The 24,511-nt window shown below is 34.6% G+C and overlaps 6 protein-coding genes and 1 long non-coding RNA gene across 7 annotated transcripts; 2 read left to right on the top strand and 5 right to left on the bottom strand.

The window, feature by feature from the left end:
- On the bottom strand, window positions 1-2,373 carry LOC109170771 (vacuolar-processing enzyme-like). Its single transcript, XM_019319926.1, has 8 exons — window positions 2,095-2,373; window positions 1,679-2,000; window positions 1,506-1,591; window positions 1,295-1,407; window positions 1,093-1,179; window positions 627-870; window positions 312-518; window positions 1-233 (listed from the first exon to the last, which is right to left on the bottom strand). Exons 1-8 carry the CDS (start codon window positions 2,308-2,310, stop codon window positions 84-86), a joined length of 1,425 nt encoding a protein of 474 aa, XP_019175471.1. The 5' UTR covers window positions 2,311-2,373; the 3' UTR covers window positions 1-83.
- A 2,571-nt stretch (window positions 2,374-4,944) lies between these two features.
- Window positions 4,945-9,506, bottom strand: LOC109170770 (dolichyl-diphosphooligosaccharide--protein glycosyltransferase subunit STT3B). The gene is made up of 7 exons (XM_019319925.1): window positions 8,934-9,506; window positions 7,775-8,288; window positions 7,044-7,580; window positions 6,241-6,695; window positions 5,740-5,862; window positions 5,533-5,592; window positions 4,945-5,327 (listed from the first exon to the last, which is right to left on the bottom strand). Exons 1-7 carry the CDS (start codon window positions 9,320-9,322, stop codon window positions 5,198-5,200), a joined length of 2,208 nt encoding a protein of 735 aa, XP_019175470.1. The 5' UTR covers window positions 9,323-9,506; the 3' UTR covers window positions 4,945-5,197.
- On the top strand, window positions 5,431-8,573 carry LOC109170776. Its single transcript, XR_002052489.1, has 3 exons — window positions 5,431-5,514; window positions 8,352-8,354; window positions 8,561-8,573. It is a non-coding gene; the product is annotated as an uncharacterized LOC109170776 (long non-coding RNA).
- A 1,755-nt stretch (window positions 9,507-11,261) lies between the features above and the next one.
- Window positions 11,262-12,561, top strand: LOC109170773 (GEM-like protein 4). The gene is made up of 4 exons (XM_019319930.1): window positions 11,262-11,550; window positions 11,664-11,744; window positions 11,858-12,132; window positions 12,231-12,561. Exons 1-4 carry the CDS (start codon window positions 11,388-11,390, stop codon window positions 12,402-12,404), a joined length of 693 nt encoding a protein of 230 aa, XP_019175475.1. The 5' UTR covers window positions 11,262-11,387; the 3' UTR covers window positions 12,405-12,561.
- Window positions 12,562-16,761: 4,200 nt separating this feature from the next.
- On the bottom strand, window positions 16,762-17,671 carry LOC109170775 (kunitz trypsin inhibitor 2-like). The gene is made up of 2 exons (XM_019319932.1): window positions 16,944-17,671; window positions 16,762-16,852 (listed from the first exon to the last, which is right to left on the bottom strand). The coding sequence occupies exon 1, from the start codon at window positions 17,605-17,607 to the stop codon at window positions 16,978-16,980; it is 630 nt and encodes a 209-aa protein (XP_019175477.1). The 5' UTR covers window positions 17,608-17,671; the 3' UTR covers window positions 16,762-16,852; window positions 16,944-16,977.
- A 502-nt stretch (window positions 17,672-18,173) lies between these two features.
- On the bottom strand, window positions 18,174-18,880 carry LOC109170762 (miraculin-like). Its single transcript, XM_019319917.1, has one exon. The coding sequence runs from the start codon at window positions 18,878-18,880 to the stop codon at window positions 18,197-18,199; it is 684 nt and encodes a 227-aa protein (XP_019175462.1). The 3' UTR covers window positions 18,174-18,196.
- Window positions 18,881-22,756: 3,876 nt separating this feature from the next.
- Window positions 22,757-23,796, bottom strand: LOC109170774. Its single transcript, XM_019319931.1, has 2 exons — window positions 23,049-23,796; window positions 22,757-22,792 (listed from the first exon to the last, which is right to left on the bottom strand). Exon 1 carries the CDS (start codon window positions 23,715-23,717, stop codon window positions 23,061-23,063), a length of 657 nt encoding a protein of 218 aa, XP_019175476.1. The 5' UTR covers window positions 23,718-23,796; the 3' UTR covers window positions 22,757-22,792; window positions 23,049-23,060.
- Between the last annotated feature and the right edge of the window lie 715 nt (window positions 23,797-24,511).

Here is a 24,511-nt window from a genome sequence, read left to right as displayed (position 1 = left end):
GAATAGGAATCTCTACTCCACGAGATGACCATCAACCCTTTATATTTTAATACATTTCATTATTCCATATATGAAAATTATAATTACTGAGCGCTATGGCCATCACAAGCGGCCATGGAGGCCTTCCCCATGGCAGCTAAGGAGATGCCATTGTTGCAAATGTTTGCAAATGCTCTCATGTGCCTCTTTCCATATTCTCCCAATGCCCCACAGTGTTCCTCAAATATCTTCACCTGCCAATTTATGCAATATATAGGTTAGTATGTAATTAAAGCAATATATAGGTTAGTATAGGTAGGTAGCTTACGTACCATTGATCTGAGGCATTCCCAATCATCAACCAGAGGGAGTGTTTTCCTGACAGATTTGAGAATGGAATGGGCTTTTTCTGTACCAAATAGATAATCTCCAATTGCGTCAACACTCCCATCTATATATGCTCTCACCTGCATCTTCTCACTCATCTCCTTTAAGACCTTGTCCTTCATTTCCGACTTCTCATCTCCCAATCTCTTGTACTACACATAATATAATAATATTATTGAAACGACCACATTTAATTAGCTACCTTAATTATTACTGGTGAGATGGATGGGGTGAAATAATATAATTAAGTATAGTAATACCTTCTCCCAGAGGTAGAGAAGCTCAGCGTCCCTTTGATGAACAGTAGTCCCAGGCATGGGAATGGTGGCAACATTAATGGGGGGTAGAACATATCCTTGGTACTTTGAAAGCTTGTCCTTTCTTAAATCCATGCTTCCATACTCCATCACGTGAGACCCTCCCCCTGTTCCATTGTTCCAGGTTCTCTTCTTCACATTCTCGTATTGCCCTGAGATTGTCTCCTTCTTCCTGTTGTGACGATCGCTGCAAACTCAAATTAAACATTTTATCTATTACAACCTAAGCTACAAACCATATCTATATATATGTTAGCTAGCGAGCTAGTGACCTCAGCAAGCTAATTGTATTAATTAAGTTGAAGAAAAAGATGGAATGGAAGAAATTAAACAATATAATAATCTAGCTTCCTCCATCCATGTATATATATAGATCAGATCGAAAAATATATAAATTAAATATATATACCTATCCTCCATCCAAGAAATACTGAACAAATCTCCCAAGCACGTGGTGTATTCTGGTGGGGGTAAAGGGTCCGAACCAGGACAATACCTGTATGTGTTAGGTTGTTAAATTAAAATTGTACTGGATTTATATTATATATATATATATATATGCTCTTTCATCAATATTATAAATAAATAAAAGATTAGCATTTTATACATACCAACCCGAACTATTCTCATCTGCAGCGGATGCTGTCATTGCGTAAATGTTCCAATCATGAGGCAATAATCCTTCAAACATACTCCCACTCTCGCACGCTTCTACATAGATAACCTGCATGCATGCATGCATTTATATACCATTACCATACAATTAATGCCGCACTCATCATTATATATACTTATTATTCACACATATATATATATACTTACCATCTTTTTGTAGGTTCCAGCTTCATGTTTCTTCTTCAAAACCGCAATGAAGTCATCGGCATAAAGATCAGCGCCGGTTGGCATAGCTGCAAATTAAACTCAAATCAAAGACTACTTATAATAATAATAATTAATTATAATGAAATTGGATGAAGATCGATGAAGTAACTGACCAAGGATTCCAGGACCTCCATGATCGGAATAATAAATGAAGATGACATCTTTGGGTTTTGTGTTAAGTACTTTGCCGCTTCCACCCACCACGGCGCTCTTGTTTCCCAGAAGCACTGCAAAAAAATTCTCTGTGTTCACTTCTTTACCCGTGTAGTCCTTTGGCACGCCACCATACACGTCGCTACCATTTGGACTATTAATTATCACCCCTTTTCTTGGATTTTCTTTATTGTTTGCAATGTCGTCGTACATGAAAACTATTATATTTTCATCCTTCAACCCTCCCTTTTTCAGAATTTGATATGCATGGCAAATATCCGCCTACATCCACATACACTCACAGATCAGATTAATTACCAATTTAATTAATTACGCATATATATATATATATATATATATATATATATTCACCTACCTGATGACGGTAATTCCAGTAGCCATTTGAACCGGCCACAAGAACCGCCCATTTTCTGCCGCCGGAATTTTCATCTTCTCCGTCATTGTCTACCGCCGACCGGAGTAATGTGCTTAGCCGGTCAGTTGCAGCGCCGCAAGGAGGAGGCTGTACCGCCACCACAAGCACCGCCAACACCAATATCACTTTGAATGTAATATAGCTACTAACCCCCATTGACGAATTCGAATTAAAGACAGTACTCGATCACAATATATATATATATTTCTTATTTGATCTGAGCTAAGCTGGGTTACGTGAATTGAAGGGTATAACAAATGCTCATATATATACATGCAAAAAGGTTACGTGTTACGTTGCTGGAAAGTGGAAACAGCTGTAAATCAAAGTAGCAATATTCCTAGTATAGTTTATGGTTCGCTGTTTTAATTTCCTACCTTAGGCTTTTATCTATGTGCTTAATTCAAAAATTAAATTGTTTTTGTGTGTATCCTAAGCGTTTTCCAGCAGTTATACCATGGACCTTGGTCCAAAATACACCATTTTCATACTAAATGTTTATAATTTGAATTGTGAATATTTAGAGTGTGTTTGATTGACAGATTTAGTTCTAAAGATGGTATTAAAGTGATTGGTATTGTTTGGTTGATAGCTTTTTAGAATACTACTATGGGTTTCAAATACTCCTTAATTGAAAAATTCATACCCAAATAAAATAAAGGTATCACCCCTTTTCATTCCCTTATTCATTCTCATCCACTTTGATTAGTGCTTTTAGATTTTTATTTGTTTTGATTTTGTGTTCTTGTATTTTTAAAATCTTTATTCCCATTATAGGATCATACATAACCAAACAGCAAACAGCATTATTGATAATTATTCCCATTCCATCATACAACCAAACATGTAAAATACTTTCACTAAAACACATTACCATTACCAAGTATTTGATACCCGGCCCATTCCGATTTCGATTCTCATATGCGAACCAAACCCACCCTTAGTATGTAAAATTGCGTGTGTATTTTTAGATCAGAATCCACCTTGCAAGGTGGACTCGAGTACACAAAATAATTTGCCAACGTTTTGTTAGTGCAGAAAAGTTTGTTTTTTTGCCCACTGATTTGATGATGAACTTCTCAAAGTGCGTGGGGTTTAGTTTCATTGTCAATTAACCAACTAATTAATGGAATTTGAGTTGCGAAAGTTATGCCGTTACGGTAGGGACATAACACATTACGCACATTTCGACAAACATGTTAACGTCTGATCCAATAAATGCAGAAATTATCATAAAATGTGAATGATTAATGCACTCAAATTACACAAAATACAAAGTAAAGAATCAATTAATTAGAAGTAAACACTTTTGGGATAATAAAGTTATACTTGAGATGTAATGACCTATAACCATAGTTCTTGCTTTATTAGAACAAACCTTGCGTGTGTTAGAGCAAATTATAACCAGAGTTTATTTTGCATTGTGGACCTTGGTTCCAAATAACATTCGGAGTCTAGTTGTCATATTCTATACCTTAATCGTTTGTCTAAATAAATAAATTGAAGACACATAACATGTAATTACCACAGACACATAATATGTTGTTAAAACTTAAAATATTATGTGTCTGTGGTTAACATATTATGGTCATGTTTGGTAAAATAATTAGTCTATCAGTCAATTTTGACTTATTTGACCACTATTAATTGTTTCACTTAGCTAAAAAAATCAAATAAGTGTTTGGTTAATTAGCTTTTTGTAACTCCAAAATGCTAAAATTCAAAAAGCTACTCAAAGCAATTGTTCAATTAGCTTTTTGAGAAAAGAAATTATACCAAACAGCTATCAGCTAACAGCTAATTTACCAAATACACATTTCTACAATCAGCTAATATTGGCCCTGTTTGGTAAAATGGCTGTTAGTTGATAGTTGTTAGCTGTCAGTTGATTGTGTTAATTAGAGGGTATAAATAATTGATAACATTAGCTGATTGTAGAAAAGTGTTTGGTAAATTAGCTGTTAGCTGATAGCTGTTTGGTATAATTTCTTTTCTCAAAAAACTAATTGAAAAAGTTGCTTGGAGTAGCTTTTTGAATTTTAACCTTTTGGAGTTGCAAAAAACTATTTAACCAAACATTTATATTGATATTTTAACTAAATCAAACAATTAATAGTGGTCAAATAAGCCAAAATTGACCTATATGCCAATTTTTACCAAACACGGCCATTATCAACTAGTTATACCCTCTAATTAACTCAATCAGCTAACAACTATTTACCAAACAGGGTTGTGTGTTTGTAGTTATCATGTTATGTGTTTATAATTAACATTTTATGTATCTTTAATTTATATTTATAGGCATATAAATTATCAATTGCAAACACATAATTTTTAAACTAAAATCCTGATTATGGTATAATACTTGTAGGGGGTGGGGGGTCAAAATCAGGAGGCCCAGCAGAGTAGAAACCTTTATTTTGTACTTATATGGCGTTATGCTGGCCAGCAAATATTTAGAAGACTATCCAATTAGGCTTAAACTATGGTCTAATTCATTTTCCCTTTCATTTTTTTGGATACATACATGTAACATGTGGGTCGCCGTTGGATAAGAATAGAAGCAATACATTAGGACATCCTCGACTGAATTGATCAGGTAGACAATCTTGTAGTCTTTTATTGACTAGGGAGGGTCTCAACTTAAATTGCTCAATAATAGACAAGGTTTATAGTCCTTTACCACCTAGGGTCATAGAGTTGCCGACTAACGTCACTAAAAAAATAAAACGTTGGACCTACCAAAACATTATATGACATTGGTGAAAATGTATGGACGACACAGAATGGTGAAAGGAAACTACAAAATCAGTACAACCCATTTCATGATGTACTACCTTAATTTAATTAGTCTACTAAGAACATACTATTAACCTGCAAAAAGGAGTCTATGAGGTCACAGAAGCAAGAAAGAAAATGGTATCTATCTCTAATGTATGTAAAAACTCAGGCACTCATATGACATGTCCATCCCGCAGGAAGAGTGGGCAAAGGGGTCTTTTTGGGGGAGAGGGGAGGTTAAGTTCTAAGGAGCAGGAGCTAACTACCATCTATTGTTGGGTGGCTTCACTTTGTAAATTCTGACAATCCAATTTGATGTCGTGAATGCCTCTTCCAAGTACTCGAGCTTTACGTCCTTGTTTCCAATTTCAACTCCTCTTGCTCGGTCGTATCTATTATTAGAAGAAAGAGAGAATGCAATAAGTTAGAAACACAATTTGAAGAGAATGAAAAAAGTTGGAAACTTAATTTGCAGGTTAGCTAATGCAATGCAATGCAAAAATTAGAAACATAATTTGAGGAACAGAAGTGTCTACGCATGTGCTTCCATTAAAAGGTCATGTGGACGAGAAAGCAATAGTGAAAGCAAAGAGTTACCCTGGAGGTTTGCCATATTCTGTTGTCAGCTCACCGAAGCGATAATAACAGAGCTTGTACCTAACCACAATCACAAGAGTATAAAACAATCTGTTGTACATAACCATATTTATATGGGGATAGAAGTAGGCAAACCTAATACAAAGCAATGAAATACTCGGATACTCCATTTTAAGTATTATATATATAATCAAGGGGACAACTTACATTAGACAGTTCAACATCTTTGGCGAAGCACCTTTGTCAACACGATACTCCCCATTGCCAAGATAATCTGGTTCCTTAATTACAGGAAACACTCCACCCCCAATCCTTACCATCCAAAGAAACCTGAATACAAATTTCATCCAATTTAATGTTGTACGCATGTAGACATAAGAAATTGCAGGTAAGCAATGGAATGGGAGAAAATAAGAATTATGTAAAATAGATATGAAATGACGATATGAACTATTCTTCATCAGCATAATCTGATTAACTGTTTTCCTTAGCATACAAAGTGCTTCTAGGATGCACCTAATAAAAAGTAACAGTTGTCCCAGAGCAGGCAGGTAATATATTGTAGCCACTTGCCCAGCAAAAAAAAAATGCATCAAGAAATTGAAATGGGTATTTTTGGAATACTCTCGCTATATATTATTTATATATATATACGTTTGACACTAGATAGCACCCTATCTGAACACGTTGAAAACACAAATCACTTACTTGTTTATATCGTCAGATGAATACCCAGTGACACCTCCAAATACAACCAAAACATAATCTACATCCAAGGATCTCATTATGTCATATGCTTCATCCTCATAAGATGCCATTGCTCGTCCAACAGTTGCAATGTGTGTGTTGTTCCAGGTGTTGTTGTCAACAATTACAGTCCTGTTTCCCATTGCAGTGATCTGATAACCATAATCCCACCAAGACATCACCTTGGCATCTTGAGGAGTGTTCTGTCTCAACCAAAAGTATGCTTCACGATAGTCATCAAAGATGATCCTATTTCCATGGGCACCCCTTGCAGCCAAGACAATTGAGGGAGATGAATATGCCTCTGATGTCACCCAGGTACAATGGATTGCATATCTACTCAACAAATAAAAAGCACCCAAGAGCAAAGCAATTGCACCATTTCTTTGGTATGGCAGAGATTGATCAAGTGAAGCCTGTTAGAGGATTATATAAAATAACAAGATGATAAGGGAACTAACATTTCTGAACATGCATAATTCACTTGAAAAGAGATGGAAGAGAGCAAACCACCCTAGGGATACTATTAATCACTAATCAGCATTGAAGGTTAAATGATAGTCTCTGATTGAAGGGGTTGAGGGAGGTATATAGAGAACAAGAAATTTCAATAATACAAATAGAAGCGAAAATAAAACTGTAGCATAAACCATAGAAATGCTGATAAAAGTGACATTAGCTAGGGAGAGAAGTCTATGGAGAAAATTTAGCAATACTAATTCAAGAAATTATCAAACTATAGTGTTACTAGTGCTGGATGTCACCTTAGATGAAGCCTTTCCACTAGCTGATCCTTTTCCAGAACCACCATGGGCAACTTTGGGTTTTGTCCTGATCAGCTGAGTCAAATTTTTTACAGTGGCAGAGACTGCAATTGCACTAATAAGGCATACAGCAGGTGTAGCAACAAGAATTAGACGAACCATGACTCCAGCAAAGTACATGCTAGTGAGACCATACATCACTATAAAAATTGTGGCATCTGATAGTCGTTTGAAGCAGAAATAGAGTCCAGCAGGGAAGAGTATAAGCAATATATGGAAATCAAACATGAAAGATGACCACGCTGTAGGCTGATGTTCGGATACAGATGCAATTATAGGGATGTGGTCTTTTGCATAAGTTGGATCCAGGAGAGAGTAAAATCGACCAGTCCATGGAGAGATATATCCAGAAGCAGTTCCAACTCCAAGTGCAATGGCACCCAAACCAACTGCACTAGTCACTGTAAATCTCAGGAAAGCTTGAAACAACTTTTGATCATTCAATTGGTGCTTCACCCAATCCAAGAAGTAAAATACCTGCACAAAGATCAGACATTTGTAATACTCATTAACACTAACTCAACCTAACATTTATGTAGATGAAGAAAAAGGCCAAGAATTACTGTTTCATTAGCATATAGAAAAGAAATGCCAATATATCCAGCAAGTGCATGATCAACGCCTAAGATGTTCTTAAGAAACTATCCAAATAAAGGGGAAAGAATTGATACCTGCATTAAGAAAAACACTCCCATCGCAGCCATATGTTCTCCAGACTGTACATGCTGAAAACCCACAAAACGAATCTGCATTGCAAGCAACATTCCCAAAATATACATGCAATTGTATGCTACATATAGCCTCATTGAGTATCTCCCAGTAATCAAGAGAACCAACACATAGAGTGGGATTAAATTAATGATGAAGACATAGCCACCCCAAGCTGAGACCATGTAGAAGTACCCAAAAGCTGAGGCAAGAGCCCAAGCAAGTGAGCCTGTATTCACCGCCTTGACAAATAAATAGAAAGTAAGCAAAAGGGCAAAAATGGCAACCCCCTCATTATCATATGACCCTGCCACAGACCGTGAGATGTAGCCCGGGCAAATAGCAATTAATGCTGCGGCTACAAGTCCAGCACCAGAATCCCATAATTCTTTTCCAAAGAAGTATGCCACAAGAGTGGTGTTGGAAGCAAAGAATGGTGCAAGCAGCACACAGACCTCACGAATGTGGACCGCAAACCTGCAAACATTCATGAAGTTTTTGGTAAGTTGTTTTCAAAACAAAATTAAGCATACATTGAAGCTAGTGTGTATTCCAATCTACCGTATCACTAAATCATTTACTAGTCTTGATATTTTATAGCCAACTAACAAAATTTGCATCATGTATTCATGAATAACCTATAACTTGGGAATACAGTGATATTAGCAGCTGCATTTGATCAACAAAATTCTTAAAGTAGAAAGTTCACACCTTTTTTTAAAAGTCTCATTTCTTTTATTAATATTCAGCTGTATTTGATGAATAACATTCCTATAAAGTAAAAAATGTTCACATTTTTCAATGCTGGTAATTTCCAGCGAGCGAAATGGCAAATAGAGTGAAAAATAAAACACCGGAATAGAATCTTAAACACAAACACCTCATTTACTCTTCTTCCCTTTCAATTTCAGCTAATTGAAGTAGATCCCATTTTCTAAAGTTTACATAAAGCTAAATTGGAATCAGAAATCCATGATCAACAATCATATCTATGACGTCAATGCCACACTGTGGATCATATTTCACGTGAATAGGAATCAGATGCTTTATCCAGATGTCCACATTATAAAAAAGAAACAAACTTGTGAACGTAAATGAGCCAAATTGGTACATTTTCAATACCTGAAGAACCTAATTATCCAGTACATGAGGGCAGCGGTAACCATGAGGCCCGGATAAAGCGTGCCGCCGATGATCCGGCCGAGCGGGTACCAACTCTCGGAATCAAACCAGTTCCAGAAGTCATAGAAGCCCTTCTCGGTGAGGTAGAGGGTGGTCCGGTAATTGAAGTAGGGATCGAACTCGTGGATCATGCTCTCGTACCTCAAAACGCTGAAGAGGCGCGTGATGAAGGCCAGAACGTACACCAAGCACAGGATCGTCACCCGTATGAGCACCTCCTGCTGCTTCGTCTTCAGCTTGAGGGACTTGAGGGCGGATTGCAGAGTGAGGGTGGGCGTGGCCGCCGGCAGATCCATTGCCGCCGTACCCTTCGCCTCTTTCGTCACCATTTAATTTAGATCTGGTAGAAATTGGCTGCGAATTCCTGAAAAAACCCTACAAGGCTACTGAAACTATACTCCGGAGTACTCAGCTACAACAGCATCAGTGGGAAGGGAGGATCCACATAACATTAGATTAGAAGAGGATCGTTGAAAATCAAAGGGAATTGACGATAAAGAAGACTTTTACTCGAGTACCATTTTATTTTATTTAAGTCTTCTTCTTATTATAATTCATTTCAAGCAGTCTGGATTTTAAGGCCCACTTAGCTTGTCCAATGCACCAAGCCCAGATGAGATTACCAGGTGCAAGTCTATTTGCATAAATATTTGATCCATCAACTTTTGTTTCTTAGCCCTCTTAGCTTGTCCAATGCCCATGGGTTCAACCTTTTACTTCATCCAATCCTGATCTACCTTATGGCGACAGTTATGCCATGGAACGGGTCCATCTTGCAATGTAGACTCAGGACAAAAGTACGCAATTTATATATTGAATGTTCACAATTCAAATTGTGAACATTCAGTATATTTTTGTAAGGGACATAATAATTTGCCCCATTTTGACCAATCAAATACTTTAATTTACAAATTTTTATATTTTTAAATTTGTATTTTTCTTTTTAACATTCATGCTTCTTTATAAGGTAATATTTGTTATATATTTTATATTTATCAATGCCACTAAAATTCGATTTTGTGACCACCCATTTAGAATATAATGGTAGTCGAAGTGTCATAACACTACATAGTAGTTGTAAATTCCGTATTTAGTAATTAGTATATAGGATTATTTTTTTTAAATCAAACGGAAACGAAATTATAAAAAACAACACAATCACCCAGCTGCTACGTGGTCGAGGAACACCAAACTGATCATCCAGAAGAATCACAGGAAAACTGTCTATATACTTCTAAGTTCGAATCTAACTAGATGATATAGGTGCTTGAGCTACAAAAATGGGAGTCAATTAAGTTCCCACGGCTGCTGGGCGCTAATATTAATGGAAACCATTTGTATATGCATTTATTAATAACTACAAACCATACGTTGTAAAATCAAATTAAAGTCAACATACATTTGGTCTTTCTAGAATTTTGAAGTTAGGTTAGTTGTTCTATCAACGAGTGCTTGCTTTGAATTCCATCTTGGTGGCCATATCTTTAGTTTTATTCCCTCCACAGATATACTTTTCTTCAGAAATTGACGTATGTATAGTATATAGTACAGTGCGTGTTTATAGGTTTAAAATATCAGTAGAGATACAGAGATTATATATATGGTGATGAAGAGAGGAAACTTCCACATTATCCATCCATTCACAGCCTTATATATGTTGTCATTTTCAATGTTAGTCACATTGTAGACTACAAACTCAAATATTATCAATTACTTATAGGATCGGTCGTATTTATTAGGCTGCATGCGCCGAAGACTTTGTATATATATAGTCGTCAATATAAGAAAAGTAACCCTAGCTAGTAAAACTAAATTAAATTATTTTTTATTTACGGTAATGTCACAATTACTATTCAAAAGTGTATTTTGAATGAAGTACGCTAGTTGATAAAGAATCGTAAGAAGATAAATCAGTCTATGTTGCACATAGATGACTGTTCAAATAATCAGAATATAGAAAGATGATATTGTATAAAAATAAAAATAAAAATTGTTTAATTTGATTGGAAACAATAATGTAGGTGTATAATTGATAGCAATATAATGGATTAGTTAGCCTTAGCTTCACAGAGCAGCCTTAGCTTAATAAATTTATGTTCTAGAATTTGTCCAATTGGCCAAACTGCCATAGCATTTGGTATGGAAATGGAGAATAAAAACAAAAAGAATCTTTGACTGTTTAACGAAAACATGGAAAAAGTTACAGGGCTTTATTATAACATGTACGTACAGTCGGCGCCGACCGTCACGTTAAATATGCCCTTAATTCCCTCCATTCACATGCACTAATTTGATTCACCCGTGTCCCCAGGCCAGAATCTCATCTCAGAGCCAGGGGAAAAACGACGAGAAAAGGCTAAGGTTCATTTTTTTGTGACGATTCCATTATTGAAGATGAAGATCGATAATTATCATCAGTTTGAAGATCAGTTTTCTACAAGTCCTTCAATCATGGCGTCATCAGTAGATACAATCTCAGAGAGACACTCTTCTTTCTCTCAAGATGATGAGTCTATTTTTGTGAGTTCAGATGACCACTCCCCGAGCTTCAGGACGAGTATGCATTTTTTTCTTCTTTTCTGTATTTTCTGGAGATACTGTGACGAACGACACAGATCGAAAGAGCTGGAAAATTTTTTTATTTTTGTTTATTTATTTTGGATTATACAGATCAGGATGACTCTGCTATTGTTCCCCAAAAGAAGTTCAGGAAGAAGGTCAGGAGTTATGCTTACAGAATCCGAGAGCATGGTAATTCTTTTTATCAAGATTTTAATAGTCGTAAATTTATTAAGGCTTGAATTTCTCTTTAATTCCATATATCCTCCATTCCTTTCTTAATTAAAATGAAAATGAAAATGCAGTGAAGATGAGTCCGAGGTTGTCGGAGACAGTGAAAGGGAAATTGAGGCTGGGGGCAAAAATAATAAAAGAAGGTGGAAGAAGACAAATGTTCAGGCACATATTTAACGTTAGCGACGAGGAGAAGTTGCTCAAGGCTTCGCAGTGCTACTTGTCAACCACGGCTGGTCCTATCGCCGGAATTCTGTTTGTTTCGACGGAAAAAGTGGCGTTTTGCAGCGAACGACCCATCGTCCTTCCTTGTCCCACCGGCGGTGTCGTTAGAACACCATACAAGGTTAGTTAATTAGTTCCAACTACTCCATCTTCTCTACCTACCCTTTTTTTTTTCAATTTAATTATAACGTGAATAATCATAATTAAAGAATTAAGCAGGTGATTATTCCAGTGAAGAAGATCGAGCGAGCTAATCCAAGTGCCAACGTGGACAAACCATCTCAGAAGTACATTCAAGTAGTGACGAAAGACAAATTCGAGTTTTGGTTCATGGGATTCGTACGATACGAGAAGGCTTTTCTGAATTTGCAGAAGGCAATTTCTATCAATTAATCCTTTCTATTTATTTTTAGGTTCTATATAGAGAATTTGAAAAGAAAAAAAAAAGTGTAAACATTTGAAAATTAAGCAGAGTGCCTAGGAATTTGGTGTGTACAAATTTCCTTTTTCTTAATCTTAAATATATAAATGTCAATTTATCAACTCCCAACATTAGGAGTACATAACATAGTGCGCGCGTGGAGTTACTATACATGAATTCCAATTGATGACTCTTATCGATTTTACCATTCTTATCTTTAGTTTTGTCCACTTGTTGGTATTAAGGATGCTCCATAAATAATTTATTTTTATTAACAGGTGATTTAACTTTGGTCTCCTCACTTTATTGTACTTTTTGGACCTTTGAATTAATTAAAATAAATATTCATCACAAATATCATTGCATCAACTTTTTGAAATCATGGGTTGAGCCAATGGAAAAATGTTCCTTTTGGTCAATTTCGTAGCATATTAAAATTAGATAACTAGTTTCATGTAAAATATTACTATAGTAGAATGTGTGAAATTAGGGAATCAAATTTCATGTATAGAAAATTTGATTTTTGGGCCTGCACACATCATTACGAGGTCATCAGAAAAGTTGGTAAAACATTTAAAATAAAATAAAAAAATTCCTTGACCACGAAGTTTGGCAAATTATTATGTGAATTCGAGTTCAAAGATACACAATTTACCTTTTAAAAATATACAATTTGTGATGACCCTATATTGTATTTACAAATTCTCAAAACTTAGAAACACAGTTTATATTTTAAAAGTTCATAATTCCAATACTAAAAATACACAATTTAAGACTAGGGTCCACCTTGCAATGTGAACCTTGGTCCATTGTATAATATCTTAAATAAAAATGTTAAAACTTTGCAGGTCTAACAAGAACATTATAGCGACCACAACTATTATAATTATATAGAGGTAGGTTTATACAATTGAATAGTGACTGGGATCGAATTTTTCTCATCATCATATCCTAGACCAATTCATGGTAAAAAAAAAAAAAAAAAAAAAAAGGTATGTTCATCTCAACTCATGCAAGCTCCATGATCTATCGCAGTAACTCTGATCTAAGTAACACTTAATATAGTCACAATGCAAGGCACATGATATGATTATGGGATAGTTGTTGATAATGGTGTAAGGATATGATATGGTGACACATGGCTGGAATATATCTGGCCGGAAATGCAAAAAATCTTATCCAAGATTCACAACATTTGATAGAGGGAAGCTCAATAATGAATGTGAACTCTGATCTACTGGCAATTAGGTTTATATATATATATATATATATATATATATATATATATATATATATATATATATATATATATATATATATATATATATATATATATATTTGGTCCCAATTTAATTATTTTACTTGTTTACTCGAATTTTTTTTAAATATATATAATAACTATAGTATTAATCCATGTAAAGATATATTTAAGCATATATATGCATATTCCTAGCTACTTTATCCATTCCGTCAGCATTAGTTATGCATTGAAGAGTGTGAAACGGATTTCTATCGATCACACATATGACCTTGAAGTTCATTTATAACTCCTGTGTTTGCCAGCTAGCTAAGCTATTTTCAGAAGCCTTCATTAGGGCAAGAAGAAAGCAGGTCAGAGGGGCTACTTCTATTTTATTATATATCTCCCCCCAAAAAAAAAGAGTGCAAATTAAATTAAATTATCCAAGAAACTATAATAAACAACTGCTAAACGAAGATGGGTATATAATAAACAACTGCTAAACTAAGCCACATTCTTTGGCTAATCAATGGTGCAACAACTTTTTATCATTACATTATTTATTTCTATATATACAAGTACAACACACATATATATGTTCGATCTCTAAGTATACATACATACATGAATCCATCCAGGTACATATATTGTGATATATATTAAACAAATTAATCATTACTTCCAGGAGGCTTTGGATCATGATGGGTGTTGGCACCAGTTCCTGAATAATCATTAATTGTCTCCATATCCATCCTTCCCCTTCCCCTTCCCCTTCCCTGCACCTCATCACCGTATCTTTTTTCTTCAAAAACACCTCCGCTCAGATCCATCATAACCTCATCTTCTTCAGCTGCCTTTATATTCTCACTGCTAATTTCTTTTATATTTCCTGTATGTTCACCAAAGAACTAACTCATCATGCATCATAAATATATAACCAAATTTAAACAATTTCATGAACATATATATTTATATAATCAAAGGGGCCGGGGTTTTGATGAGTTAGTTTATTAATTACTTGAGGCAGTAAGTGCAGAAAGAAGAGTAGAAGAAACAACAAGGAAAAACACCAGCATCGTCTTGCAGATCTCCATGGCAGGCCAGGCCTAGCTCCGATCCAGTTGAACAGATGACAGAACAGAACAGAAGAGATCGAGAAGAGAAAAAGTGTTAGTTTTTGTGTTGGTAATGACCTGGCTGGCTGGCTGGCTAGCTAAGGGATCACATGGTCGGATTGTGTATATATAGGCCAGGGGAGATGCATGTGTAACGTTTTCCTATTAACTATTAATTATTATTATAATATTTACAATAATATTAACTGTTTGTTATATGATGCAACACTAATAGCTAAACTGAGAGTATCTGGTTAAGATTTATGAGACCTACCCGCATGGGCAGCTCAATTGGTCACAGAGGTGAAACTTTGAAAGAATGACCAGGGATCGAGTCTCACAGCGATAGTGTGAGAGTAACCTCTCAAAATGAGTTACATTAGGTTGTAGTTACAATTTGGTGCGATTCACAACTTTGCTAGACAACAAAATAACCGCCGCTAAATGATGGCTTTGATGTAAGGCCACCTACAACTTAATGTAACTCTCTCAATTTACTCGTGCAACCCACCTTTAATTTGTTCCACTTCTTAATTGATTAGCCTCAACTTCAATTTATAATATAAAAAAGAAACAAACACTTTGCAAGTTTAAACATATATAATTCATGTTTAAATCAACCTCTTTCATTTAACAACGTAACCAAAAGTATTTTACCAAAGATACTTTCCAATCTCAATAGACAACTACAAACTTCGGATACCATCCATTCAACTATTTTCTTTATTTTAACTTTAGTTTTGTCATAAACTCCATCTGTCTGTTTATGTTTATATATAATTTAAAACAGTGAGTGCCCACCGTCCGCCTAACATTATCACCAACTAACCGAAGTCACACTATACATGATTGCCAATTCAATTATAATGCATGCATAAATCTCCAACAGTTGCATTTGTATCGCTCACGGGATAGGATATGCACTCACCCACCCACCCACATTTGGGTCCCATGCATATTTAGGTTGTGCGGCCATACATATATGTGTATACTATTTTGATTTTAAGAGTTAGTCAACGTTTTACTCTACTTTACCTTTTATTGTAATAGATTATTAATAATTATTAAAAAGTACGATTGATATTTTCTAGGGATACAAAAGAATTCAACTTTGAAAGGGTAGCAGGATAGGTGAAACATGTTTCTCATATATAAAAATTATAAATTCAATTCTTTATAATAACTTCTCAATCGAGCCCACTGCATTTGCATTAGATATTTCTAGTATAATTTACTTTAATTTTCCTATATGAACGTGGACTTTTTGATGTGACAAATAATGATAAGATATTTTCATCATCTGAATATAAGAAAAAGTTATCAACCTCAAAAATTTGATGGGACAACTGGACAAGTGCATTAGTTAGTGAAGTACACATTCATATATATGCAAGTTGATATACTACTTTGGTAGGTCACGGATTTAGTCATAGATCTCATATCTTCAACAGGTTGAAAAAAATTATATTTTATAATAAGAATATATATATATATATATATATATATATATATATATATATATATATATATTGAAAGTTGGGTGCGTGGGATGACTATTACAAAATATATGAAATATAAGTTGTTAAAAACGTTTATTTATTCAACTATTTTTTTGTTACACAAAAATCCAATAAGGCCACACACACACACACACACACACACACACACACACACACACACACACACACACACACACACACACACATATATATATATATATATATATATATATATATATAATTTGGTTCAAATCTAAAGATTTGTTAGAGATTATGTGCTAGCTAAAGACTAATTAAAATGTGTAAGTAGGAGGAGATATATGCAAATGCAAGTCTCTTAAATAAAAATAGAAATTTATAAATTAGTGTTTTTTAAATGTATATAATTTAATCTTAATATAATGTAAGGGTACTCAGCTATGAACCGACTTATCTTATATCTTGAATTAAAGGCATAGGCAAATTTAACTAGAGATTGTCATGTAATTTGTTTTAATGACATAATATATTCATCGTTTTGTTGTAGAAACATTAATCATATATATAACTTGTTTTGTGATTGAAAACTTTGATAGTTAAATTTTAATTATAGTCGGATCCATTATATTGGTCATTATTATTAATGGGATATATTCATATCATATCTATAGATGATACATTAGAAAGCAGAGAGAAACCTCAGCTCGCTCGATCAGAAGGTTTTTTCAAATACAACCTTGAATGGAACATCATCAGTCAAAGCCAAAAACCTCACCCCATCCTGCTCAAAGATTCCGACATCTTTGCAGATAACCTTGCAATAGTTGCACACGGTCGGACAAAACACAAACTTGTAAACGCTCTTATACTTCTGGATCTTAAACCAACTGCTTAACGTTTGAGGGCCGGGATTTCCTTCCACCCCTCCGGTCTTCACGAAATATTTGTTCACCGACTCGTCGTAGGCGTCGACTTTCCACACCGTCTTCCTGGCGCAGATGGTCGGGGTGTAGAACCTGACGTTGAGGTCAGTTGATAAGCGGACCACGCCGCCGGAGGTGGCGTTGTTCACCGGCGTGAGTACCACGGGTATGCCTTTCTGGACTTCATCGGCTTCCTGGATGACGTCCAGCGGGCAAATGGTCGCGTTTGATTTGATGTTGGCCGGGTATAGTCCGCCGCCGTGGCCGCGGATCACCGGGAGCACGAAATAGTTTGACCCCACTTTCAGCACTTCGCCCTTGGTGTCGCGGACGGGAGACGGTAGCGACGACGCGCCGGCTATCTGGTGGTGTGGGAAGAAGACGAGTGAAAGCAGCAAGATCAGTAATAACGCCTTCATTATATAAAGATTGAGATTTATGGATGGGATTTTGTGTGTTTTAATTGTGAAGTGGCAGTTCGATTTATAGACTTAGGAAATTAAAAAAAAAAATAAAATTTCTTAATTCTTGTAGAGTTGTCAGTCTGCCATTAATAATATAATTCTGCACCAAAAGAACATGGTCGTCGACGCGTTTTGATTCCATTAATGAAGCTTGAGCCCATGCCTGCCTTGACGACTTGTCGCATATACCTTGTATAACGTGTAACACGTGAAGACATACCAGGTAGTGGAGAGCGCACTCTCTGGTTTGATATATGATTCACACCTTTTTTTTTTTTTTTTTTTTAATAATATTTAATTAAAAAATAACACCACAATCAGATTAATAAACATAACAGTATTTTAATGAATTTGTACTAACAAGTAACAATATAAGAAGTAAAGCGTATTTAAATTACGGAGTAATTTTTTTTATTATTGATCTGAATCAGATATGACAATTGCATAGTAGAAAATTGTTACAAATTTATTGAGAAACGTACACATAATAGGTACGTGCATGGGACATTGAAATTAATTAAAGATAATCTTCTCTGATCTTCAATTAAGCTTTCTGGAACACAACACCAAATGGAGTATCGCTTAAAGCCAAACGTTGTTGTCCACTATACTTGACAAGGCCAACGTCTTTGCACTTCACTTCGATTTCGTCCTCCTCCTCCTCGTCATATACTTCATCATCATCATCGTTATCATCATGGTCCAAAACACTTGGGCAATGGACCAATTTATAACCGCTCTCGAATTCTTCAATCTTAAACCAGCTATTGACTGTGTCACGCCCGGGATTCCCCTTAGTTCCGTTAGGGGATATGTAGAATCTTATAGGGTTTCGGTTATAGTTATCAACCTTCCAAACGTTAGAGTTGTTACACTGAATAGGAGCTTCGGAGAACTCAATGTTCAGATCGGTGGAGACACGAATAACACCCTTTTTAGGGTTGACGGGGTAAAATGATACCGGGATTCCATGGTTTTCATTATCCTCATCTTCTTGGAATATACCAAGGGGACAGGATTCATTATGAGTTGTGTTTCGTAATGCCAAACCACCCCCAGTTTGGTTCGTCGCTGGAATAATGTAATAACTGGTTTCAACTCGAACCAGCTTTCCATCAGTGTCACGTACTTGTTCAGTGGGGTTGGGTGGGTCAGTTGTGCAATGCACAGAGGTTGTGATGGCGGCAAAGACAAGGAATGAGAGAAACAGGATTGCGATTGACTTCATTGTTACGTTGCTGTTAAGGAGAAAGTGTTTAAGGTTGAGTTGTGTTTTGTTTGATGAGTGAATATGATATTGGACATTAGCAAGAGTCCCTTTTATAGGTGTGTCAGGTTGAATACATTAAAATTAATTAATTGCCTTTAAACGGACACTGATGTGTTAATTTAACGTTAATTACTAGAGCCTTTTAAACGGACATTAATTGTGTTTTCTGTTAAGAGAATTGATTAAGGTTTTAAAATAGATACAAGACCCTGTTTGGTAAAATGTAACTCTTTCAGTTAATTTTGACGTATTTAACTATTATTAATTATTTACTTGATTAAAAAATTAATATAAGTATTTGGTTAATTAGCTTTTTGTAATTTCAAAATGCTAAAATTCTAAAAATTACTCAAAATAATTTTTTCAATTAGCTTTTTGAGTGAAGAAATTAAACCAAACAATTATAAGCTAACAGTTAATTTACCAAATACCTTTCTACAATCAGCTAATGTTATCAGATCAACTAGTTATACTCTCTAATTAACTCAATCAGCTAACAACCATTTACCAAACAGGACTAAAACATTGATAGGCACACATAGCTATAATATACAATATGTTACACAAATATATATTATATGTTACTACATCTGTTCCATATAATATAATATATATTTGTGTAACATTTTGTATATTATAGCTATGTGTGCCTATCAATGTTTTAGCCCTATTTGGTAAATGGCTGTTAGCTGATTGAATTAATTAGAGGATATAATTAGTTAATAACATTAGCTGATTATAAGAAAGTGTTTGGTAAATTAGCTGTTAGCTGATAGCTGTTGGTATAATTTCTTTTCTCAAAAAACTAATTAAAAAAGTTGATTTGATCAATTTTTTGAACTTTAGCATTTCGAAGTTACAAAAAGCTAATTAACCAAATACTTATATTGATTTTTTTTTTAACTAAGTTAAACAATTAATAGTAGTCAAATAAACTAAAATTGTCTGATATGCTAACTATTTTACCAAACATAGCCTTTAGAATTTTTCATATCACAAAAAAAAAAAAAAAAAAAAAAAGATGATGACAATCAATTTAATTCATAAATCTAGCTATATATATATATATATATATATATATATATATATATATATATATATATATATATATATATATACACGTAACCCTTTTATTAATATCGAAACTAGACATCACAATTACATAATAGGAGGATGCATATATTGCATTCCAAATTTATTGAGAAACATACACACGAGAGTACATATTTATGTTACTTATTTTTATTGCATTGGAATACAGAAACTAAAGACCCTCTCTTCAAGCTTTCTTGAACATGACACCAAATTAAAGGGAGCATCACTTAGAGCCAGACGCTTTTGTCCATTATATTTAACAAGGACCACATCTTTAATTTGCACTTCACTTTGTGTTGTACAACACTTGGACCATGCACCAACTTATCAATCATTATGCTATGGACCGTGTCCAGCATGCATGCGTGATACGGTAACAGTGCTGTTAGGCACTGTTCTCTTTCATTTTTTTTTAAAAATTTAAATTTCAGACTACTTTGTTATAGGAGTATATGTTTATAATTTTATCACTATATGTTCATAATTGTAAGTTCATAATGTCAGAGCTCTGTGTTCATAATTGCATAACTGTACATTTATAATTGCATAGCTGTACATTCATAATTCTGTAACTGTACATTCATAATTCAATAACTGTAAATTCATAATTTTCGAAACTCTATGTTCACAATTTTAGAGCTCTATGTTCATAATTTTATCACTATATGTTCATAATGTCAGAGCTCTGTGTTCATAATTCCATAACTTACGTTCATAATTTCATAACTGTACATTCATAATTGCATAACTGTACATTCATAATTTCAGAACTGTACATTCATAATGCCACAAACGAATAACGCCGTTAACGGCGAGACAAAATCAAAAAAAAAAAAAAATTAACTAAAAGGCCGCATTTTCCCTTAAAACGACGTCGTTTTGGACTCGTGTCCACAATGCATTGTGGACACGAGTCCAGAGCATAATTTGCCCCAACTTATAGCCACGCCCAAATTTCTCAATCTTGAACCAATTTCTCAATCTTAAACCAATTTTTTTGGGCTGGAATTTCCCTTAACTCCACCAATAGCTATGTAGAACCTTTTAGTATATTATATTTGATCATAGCTGTCAACCTTCCAAACATTAGACTTGGCACATTGTCGCACGATTTTTGAAAAAATTAAAATTCAAATCATTCAGTGAACACACGAATAACGCATTTCTTATTCGTGCATCTATAGAAGAAATTCACATTTACAAATTAAAACGTGTACTTCACTACTTCAACCCATATACCATCCTTTTCTTTAAAGTTTAAATATTTCAAGAGAAAAAAAAAAAGGTATAGTACATTTTTTTTTAACATACTATCGTAAAAAATCTTATAATTAATTTAGTAGTGCGGTATATATGATAATGGATAGTTCATACAGTTGGATGGGGGTGGCACTCTGATCTCCTTGTTTTTAATTACCAAATCTTATAAAGTGCACACATAGCAAATCATCAAGCTCTTTTCCCACAAAATATTATATTGGACCTAACTCCATAATAAGCAGTGATAGATGGAAGCTGTGGTGATCTTTGAGAACCCACATTTAATTTGGAAATTTATTTCATTTAAAGATTTAAAGACTAGTCATTCACGCAAAATCTCAGATCTAGCTTCGAGCATAACGTTTGTAATATTTAATTTAATACAATGTCATGATTTCCTTTGTTAAGTTACCAAGTTACCACGCACTAAGGACAACATTAATGAGTTAGGTTGTTGATTTGATAACTACAAAGTTTTATGTGCAACTCTTATTGGACGGTTTGATTTGAGCAGGTTCCAACTTTGAAGAGTAGTGATGAAGGTATCTAATTGCTAGGGTCGTATTTATACATCTCTCTTTTAGTCTTTGGTGGAATCCGAACCCCTGGCCTTGCCCTATATATCATTGTTAAGAAAATAAAGTTTATGAACTTATTTTGAGTTAGTTAACTACTTGAACTATGCTACAAGAGTATTTCATAATCTTTCATAATACTCCGTACTTTAATAGGTTAAGTTTGAAACTCACATAAAATGTGTTTAAAGAAAAAGTTCGTGACAATTTATTTACTCTCAATATTTAAAAGTGGAAATACTTTTTTATGGGTTATATTTAAAAGAAGTGGAGTAACTGGGTTACTTCCGTATATAAAACAAAATAAATAAAGGGATTGTTTGTTTCAAATAAATGTATTTAATTGAATTCTTAATTCCCATAACTTTAAAATGATTAAATTAATTAGAAAGTGGGGTACGGTTACACTCATGGAGTGCGTGGTTGGTTGCTTCCATACAAGAATCTTGCATCGGAAGCAATAAAACTCATGGTACATGAGTTGAATGAAGTATTGAAGTGACAATCGCATTATAATTATTTTATAATATGTATAATAAAAAAGAACCCCCCAAAAAAAAAAGAAATTATAAAAAATTGCATTTGGTGATTGAGAGTTCGAATATTCTCACGGAGTTGTTTGTATTTCTCGGTCAAATAATTAAGGTCAAACCTGACCTTTTATACCAGCGGATCGGAGTCGTCATTACGCAATATATAATTCCTTGGACAACATGTATGTATACCATAATGACGCAATTAATCATTTATTCATTTCCATTATTGAAGTTTATTTTTTATATATTCATTTATTTTTCTTAGCTATCTAGCGCAGCTTAGCTTGTTAAAGTAGTGATGATAATGCATGATTATACTATACACAGTACACCAATTGCGTACAAATTAAAATACTAATAAGCTCTTCATCTAAAATTAACGGATGCATGCCACGTACATATATGTAACAAAATTGATTTAACCATGCATCATATTAATAGCACCAAAAGCGCTCTCTCTCTCTCTCTATGTTAATTAACTTAAAGAATCAATAATGACATAATTTTTTTTTTAATTTGATCACATGTTTTCACAAGATAAAGAATTTTTTAGGAATTGCTATTAAGCAACAGACAAATTATATTATTATTATATATAAGTCAAACAAACAAACCATAACACATACTAAATATTCATGTATACTTAATTATGTTGTAACAATATATATATTGCTAAAAGATAGGTGCAGGCAGGTTGTGGATGGAAGTGGTGGAATTAGTAGTGACATTGGCGAAGAAAAATAGAACTGGATTCACACCCACGCCGAAACCCAAGCGATTAAGTCCAAATTCCTCTATGAATCCAAAGCTGTAGCATATGGGAAACGTCGGAATTGGAATAATTACGCAATAAAGAATCTTGTAGCCCAGAAACACTTTCTTCATCACAAATTCCACGGCGACAGTTTCGGGGCCTATTTCCACGTAATCCACCCAAGGGTTTCCGCGATTCTTGATGTGCCAGAAGTTTCCGTTACTACCATTTCCGGCGTCGGAGAACTGGATGCGGTACGGAATGCTCTCTCGGACGACGGTGTCCTCCGCCGTCTGGTTGGCGGCGGAGAAGGTGACGAGCAGGCCACGGTGGTCGGTATTGTAGAGCAAGGGGCATTGGACGATTTCATTGGGTCCCATCACAGAGTCCACCAGGCATAATCCGTCTATTTTGGGGAAGATAGTGGAGAACACATAGTAAGGCTCGCCGACCTTGAGCTCCTTTCCGTCGATGCCGGTTATCGCCGGAAAAGGGGGAGTTGATGAAAAGGCTATGAAGGGGAGGAACGACGACAAGGAAAGGAAAACACATACACAACGTTGAAAAGACTTCATTTTATTATTGTACTATATATGTAGGAGAGTTGGTTTTGGTGATGAGTGACATGAGGAAGAGGTTAGCTAGCTAGGGGGATCGGAGGTACCAATTTATACAGACATACAGCCAAATACTAAACATTATTCATGTGATAGCATGCATGTATTCATATATAGTAAGTATAGGGGATGAGCAAGCAAACACACCCGGCCCCATGTTAGTTCAAACTAAACAAATACTTTTGCAAGTGAATTTGCAACTATATTTTACTCTTTATGAAAATTATAATAATACCGATCTTTGTTAGGACTCTAGATAAAGCTGTTATACATAAGAAATCTTTCTAGCAAGATTCTTGTCTAGCAAAATTCTAATTGTGTGTGAGAGTTCCAAGAAAAATATAAAAATAATAAAGAACATAAACAATACTCAGTAATATCATATTTCTCCATGTGGTTCTCCTAATTCTTATATAATGAACTTATTTATATTATATTACTAACAATATAATAATTAAACTACTAAATAATTATAACTATACTTAATATACATAATTTCTTTCGACTAATATATAATCAATTCTTCTCCAATTACACATCTTATTAATTGATTATATATTTTCTTTCAGACTCTTCACTAATAATTACGCCACAAATTATTTCTTTCCTTTTTATGTGTATAAAGCTTCCACCGCTAACGCCCCCCCCCCCCCACCCCCCACCCCACCTCCCTCCCCTCCCCCTTTGCATGCCATCATCAAATTCAACAACGGGCTTTTTGGTTCTTCCTCAAGATCACCCCGCAACAATCT

This window comes from Ipomoea nil, unplaced genomic scaffold (genome assembly GCF_001879475.1).
Source record: "Ipomoea nil cultivar Tokyo-kokei standard unplaced genomic scaffold, Asagao_1.1 scaffold3340, whole genome shotgun sequence".
In the NCBI taxonomy this organism is placed as follows: domain Eukaryota; kingdom Viridiplantae; phylum Streptophyta; class Magnoliopsida; order Solanales; family Convolvulaceae; genus Ipomoea; species Ipomoea nil.
Note: the sequence above shows the minus strand (reverse complement) of the source record. Positions and strands in the feature narration are given on the sequence as shown.

What these genes read in the sequence shown, in the direction of transcription:
- LOC109170771 (XM_019319926.1), bottom strand. Translation starts at nt 2,310, where the DNA reads ATGGGGGTTAGTAGCTATATTACATTCAAAGTGATATTGGTGTTGGCG. An exon ending in ACTGGAATTACCGTCATCAG is followed by an intron (nt 2,001 to 2,094) that starts GTAGGTGAATAT and finishes ATGTGGATGTAG; the next exon opens with GCGGATATTTGCCATGCATA. An exon ending in TGGAGGTCCTGGAATCCTTG is followed by an intron (nt 1,592 to 1,678) that starts GTCAGTTACTTC and finishes TTTAATTTGCAG; the next exon opens with CTATGCCAACCGGCGCTGAT.
- LOC109170770 (XM_019319925.1), bottom strand. Translation starts at nt 9,322, where the DNA reads ATGGTGACGAAAGAGGCGAAGGGTACGGCGGCAATGGATCTGCCGGCG. An exon ending in GTGGAAAGGCTTCATCTAAG is followed by an intron (nt 6,696 to 7,043) that starts GTGACATCCAGC and finishes ATCCTCTAACAG; the next exon opens with GCTTCACTTGATCAATCTCT. An exon ending in TCATCTGACGATATAAACAA is followed by an intron (nt 5,863 to 6,240) that starts GTAAGTGATTTG and finishes ATTTGTATTCAG; the next exon opens with GTTTCTTTGGATGGTAAGGA.
- LOC109170773 (XM_019319930.1), top strand. Translation starts at nt 11,388, where the DNA reads ATGAAGATCGATAATTATCATCAGTTTGAAGATCAGTTTTCTACAAGT. An exon ending in CTCCCCGAGCTTCAGGACGA is followed by an intron (nt 11,551 to 11,663) that starts GTATGCATTTTT and finishes TGGATTATACAG; the next exon opens with ATCAGGATGACTCTGCTATT. An exon ending in TCGTTAGAACACCATACAAG is followed by an intron (nt 12,133 to 12,230) that starts GTTAGTTAATTA and finishes AGAATTAAGCAG; the next exon opens with GTGATTATTCCAGTGAAGAA.
- LOC109170775 (XM_019319932.1), bottom strand. Translation starts at nt 17,607, where the DNA reads ATGAAGGCGTTATTACTGATCTTGCTGCTTTCACTCGTCTTCTTCCCA.
- LOC109170762 (XM_019319917.1), bottom strand. Translation starts at nt 18,880, where the DNA reads ATGAAGTCAATCGCAATCCTGTTTCTCTCATTCCTTGTCTTTGCCGCC.
- LOC109170774 (XM_019319931.1), bottom strand. Translation starts at nt 23,717, where the DNA reads ATGAAGTCTTTTCAACGTTGTGTATGTGTTTTCCTTTCCTTGTCGTCG.